General features: G+C 37.1%; 1 protein-coding gene across 2 annotated transcripts; it reads left to right on the top strand.

The window, feature by feature from the left end:
* The first annotated feature begins 210 nt into the window (after positions 1-210).
* Positions 211-4,470, top strand: LOC132618083 (uncharacterized). Of its 2 annotated transcripts, none has more exons than XM_060333136.1 (5): positions 211-412; positions 523-601; positions 2,194-3,239; positions 3,324-3,986; positions 4,122-4,470. In XM_060333136.1, the coding sequence occupies exons 3-5, from the start codon at positions 2,202-2,204 to the stop codon at positions 4,158-4,160; spliced, it is 1,740 nt and encodes a 579-aa protein (XP_060189119.1). In that variant the 5' UTR covers positions 211-412; positions 523-601; positions 2,194-2,201; the 3' UTR covers positions 4,161-4,470. The 2 variants fall into 2 exon arrangements, with proteins under 2 accessions (XP_060189119.1, XP_060189118.1); XM_060333135.1 differs by having other exon boundaries at positions 2,189-3,239.
* The last annotated feature ends 380 nt before the right edge of the window (positions 4,471-4,850 follow it).

Below are 4,850 nucleotides of genomic sequence, written 5' to 3'. Positions count from 1 at the left end.
TTAGAGAATGCGGTGTTGAACAACCTGGAATAATACATGAATAATTATAAACCAATTATTCAAAGACAAGTTGGATGGGTCATAAAGTAAATAAAATTCTATTTCCCAAGATTTCACACTTAAATGAATGAAAATGATGCATGTGTATGACTATGACTTTTGAGGGGCCTAACCTCTATTTTAATAAATGCCATCACATGATCTAAAAACCCAGTGACCATGAGACCAAGTATAAAAAAATATCATCAGTAAACTAAGGAACGTAGTATTGATTCTCTTTAGCTAACTTCAAGTTGTTTATTTGAATTTAAAAAACTACATTTGGTACAGTATTTGCTATAGTTTATAAGTGTTACAATAAACAATTTGAGTTTCTCTTAAGTTCTCAAGGAGAATCAAGAAATTAGTATATGTAAGTTTGGTTTAGTCCTTTATTCTTGTCTTTCTGTATTAACTCATCTCTGTCTTTTTGTCTCTCTCTTTTTTCTTTTTATAGATTTCTGATTCTTGGGTGTTTTACAGCTATGTATACATAGCATTTATGCTTATTCATTCAGCCAAGAAAGTCACTTTGCAGTTCAAGATCATCCATTTATCAGAGGTACTATTAACTTCTCACTGTTTTATTCTTTTTTCTTGAAAACTGTATTACCATTGGTTTTCCTGTCTTGATTTCTTGAGGGGTTTGCTTATTTTTGTTTAAGAGGTATTTCTTGGGTTTTGGTATTGTTCAATTCCCATTTGATGCTAAGAGTTCTTTATAAGTACAGGGAACTTCCAAGTTTTGATCTTTTTATTGTCTTGCAACTCAGGAAGAAAGAAGAGGGGGTGTGTGTGTGTGGGTGGGGGGGGGGGGGGGGGAGGGTGGTTGGAAGGGGTCAAGGTTCTTTCATTTTTTTATTTTTTGTGTGTGTGTTCTTGTGGTAGGTATGCTGCATGTAGAAATGGAGATTATTGGGTTTGGGAAAATGGGGTGATGCATTAAGGGAAAAACCATTTGAATTGATAAAAATGTTGGTTCAGATAACAAAACAGAGGGCAACTTCTATGAAGTTTAGTTCAATGGGATCTACAAGAATAAAAATTCCAAGTTAGGCTTGTGGAAATGCATTTTTTTAAAAAAAAAATAAAAAAATTTAATCGGTAATTTTCAAAGTAAATGGAATTTCTATGGAGACACTGGTATGAATCTGCAGTCCTTTTACCTCGGAATCTTGTAATTATGTGCTTTTCCTTATGATTATCCAGAAATTTATCTCATTTTTTTCTTTCAAATCTTTCATTCATATTCAATTTGTGTGAGTCAATCCAAGTATATTAAAGTATGATATGGTTGGATCATGGATATATATCTGATAGCATGGGCAGACGTAGGGGTTCATCCAAACCCCCCTTCGACTGAAAATTACTGTATGTATAAGGTCAAAATTATTTTATGTAAATATAGTAACTGTTGAATCTCTTTGATTTCTTCGTGTGTTTACTCTTTTATATTTTGAATCTCCTTAGAGAAAATCCTGACTCTGCATAGTCTTGTAGACAGGGAGATTGCTTTATTTAGGTTGGGTGAGGGGAGAGTCACAGCCTCACAGGTGTATCAAATGAGTTTAGTTGGTTGTGGTCGAAATTTTAAGCTAGAGTCAGAAAACTCATGAAATACATGACAGATTTTGCTGTTAAGGCCCCACCTGTTAGCATCCTGTCTAAATTTTGGTGCCAGTTGCCAGCACAAACTGGTGAATATGTGGGTCTGTAACAAGAGACATATGATGTTTGCTTTGAGATCTTAGCCCCAAAATAAATAATCCTGTAAGCATTTAGAAAAAGGCTTTTTGATTAGATAACATAATGTAGTTGGTATTGCACTTATGTTAGGTTTTTTTTTTTTTTTTTTTTTGTCAGGAGTATTTGTAGTCTAGTTAACGATATTTATTCCGTGTTTAGATAACTATGAGATTTTGAAATCTAACGAACAGTTAGTTTGGCTTAAGAGATAAAGTATTTAGTATTGGACCTAACATAATCTGCTGTTACAAGGAGTAACTTCAGTTCGGAAAAATGTAGCAGCTGGTTTAGATATTGTTTTATTACTAAGTATCTTCTTGTTATTGTTAAGGGAAGTATCCTTCGTTATATTGTCCTTATTGTTGTATATAGCAGTAAGTGTGACTGATGGTTATATCTGCAGAATAGGTGTTTATATGTTGCAAAAGAATATCATGGAGGATAAGCAACTGAATTTGAATCAACCCTTTCTCTCAGTAAGACGAGCCTCTCCAACAGTGGCTTCTGGGAGAGACGAGGCAAAAAAAACTGAATATTCTCTCCCCACGGTAACTCATCCTCCTCGTTACAAATCAGAACTGAAATCAGGCCCGGTGAGGAACCCAGGAGTTGTACCTTTCCGCTGGGAACAGAGCCCTGGAAAACCTAAGTATGAAAGCAAACGCCAAATTCGTGCTACCGAAAAACCGTCAATTGCCCCGACACTTCCCCCAGGGAGGAAGCTGAAAGAAAACCAGGATTCTGATAAATCTCATGAAACTCAAAATGTTAGTAAGGGCCAAACAGGAAATGCTCGAGATTCGACACCGAGCTGCATGAATTTGGACGAAAAGCCGAAAGAAATGAAACAGGATAAAGAAGAACGTGAATCGGAGAATGTTGATGAAGTGTATATGGATGCCCTCAACGAGCTTACAAGAACTGAATCGTTCTTTCTGAATTGTAGTGTAAGTGGCTTAAGTGCATTAGACGAACCAGAAGCAAAACCATCTGGTACTTCTTTAACAGATCCACAAGCTAGAGATTTCATGATTGATCGGTTTTTACCAGCAGCCAAGGCCATGGCTTCAGAAAAGACTTTAGAAACGCCTCCTCACTATGCTCCCAAGAAGCAACCAGCTGCTGTTCAGGAGCAACCGAGACAACTCAAGATGGTTGTAAATGGGGATAAACGGCCTCAACTGCGTTACGGACCTAGTTTTGCACTTCGTTATTCCCAAGCTCATGATAATTATGAAGAAGAAGAAGAAGAAAGTGATGATGACAGTTGTTATGATGGAAATCTACCTTATAAAGTTTGTGGATTATTGCCTCGTTTTTGCTTGAAGAGTTCATTTTGTCTTATGAATCCTGTACCTGGAATGAGTGTTAGAGCCAAAGTACCCATGTCTCCTGCTAGTAGAACACGGACAGGATCATCATCTACCACTTCTTGTAGCGGATCTGAGAATGAGGTATCAATTTCCACTGTCTTTCTTCCTGTCACTTCCATTGCTCTACTGCAGCCACCTATGTTGTGCTAACTTCCTCTCTTGCAGAAGTATACTCACTTTCAAGAATTATTCGATTATCGGAACGATGCAAGCGAAGCGGATTTAGCAGCTCCTCTGGCAGAGAAAACTCTGCATGTAGATATTATACATAAGGTGGAATCTCCAATTATGAAGTCATGTTCTCCTAAAGCAGAGAGACCACTTAACTTCCACGATGAGGACCATGAGACTCTTAAAAAGACAACAGAACAAAAGCCCTTGGTAGATTCTTCGCTTGGTTATGTAGCTAAGCCTGTGGATGGTAGAGCTTCAAAGATAAATACTCAAAAAGAAGTTTCCAATGGAGGGGAAATGATGGTTTCTGGACAAGCTCAAGACGGTTACAAGGATGCAGTCGCCTCAGTGAAACCCAAAAATGATGTTAAACGAAGTACCAAAAAGCAAACTGTAAGAAAAGAAATGTTGGAGAACTCATGCTTAATGAATTCAAATCTTCTTGCTCCCCCTCCTTTACCAAAATCTCCATCAGATTCATGGCTTTGCCGTACTTTGCCTTCACTTTCCACAAAAAATCCATCTTCGAGATCATATGTTGGGACAGGAATAAGTCCTAACAATCAATCTTGTAAGCCACTATCTAATGATCCCAAGTGGGAAACAATCGTTAAAACAACAAAGGGACATAAACAACATTTGCGGTATACAGAGGTAAATTCTCTTTCTCAGTGTTCGAGTTTGTGCACTTCTCTTCTCTTTCTCGGTATTCTGGGGTAAGGCTGTTTGTCTGCTATATTTATGTGTAATCTTTTCTCTGTGTTTTAAAATTTATTTCCAATCTACCAGGAAATGATGGCATTGACACCTATACCAGAAGCTCAATAGAAGATTTTTAGACTTTTCTGAATATGGCTGGTTGTTTCCCATGCTTTCCCCGTTTCCCGTGTAAATGAACTAGTTTCTCGGGGTAAATCAATCGGTACAATGGGTTGCAAGGTGGTGGAAAATATTCAGTTTTTGTCTGATTTTACACTTCTGTTGTCCAGTTATGATGGGTTTGTAACTGTAAGTTTTGTGCCCAATTCATATTATGTAATTACACCACGGAATAAAAGTCTTTGTACAGGTATGCGTGAGAATAGACTTGAATCCCCTATATGATCGATTCATAATAAAAACATTTCTGGTTTCCATGTATCCATTCTATCTTCTATGCACGTTAAGCTTACACCGCGCCATTTCTGTATGTTGATCATACTCGTACAAGTTAACGTATCTTCCCGTGAAGAATATTTACGGTGTCTTGGCTATATTAACTCCTGTAAATTGTAATTACATCCTGCAATCTCTGTTTGTTTGTCATACTTTTTCCAAGTCAATGCAGCGTCGCACATAAAATCATTTTTATTTCTGTTTGGCTTTGTTAGCACACTGGTTGAACACTTGAACCTGTGTGGAAAACTTGAATGGTTACACGTACTTTAATTCTGATATCTAATAAGACAATCTTCAAAGCTCATACAGAATTGGTCACTCCCATTTCAGGTCATTGGACGAGTTGATGAAACAGAAAAT

The sequence above is a fragment of the Lycium barbarum genome, chromosome 11 (genome assembly GCF_019175385.1).
Source record: "Lycium barbarum isolate Lr01 chromosome 11, ASM1917538v2, whole genome shotgun sequence".
Lineage (NCBI taxonomy): Eukaryota > Viridiplantae > Streptophyta > Magnoliopsida > Solanales > Solanaceae > Lycium > Lycium barbarum.
This window is presented reverse-complemented; position numbering and strand designations above follow the sequence as displayed.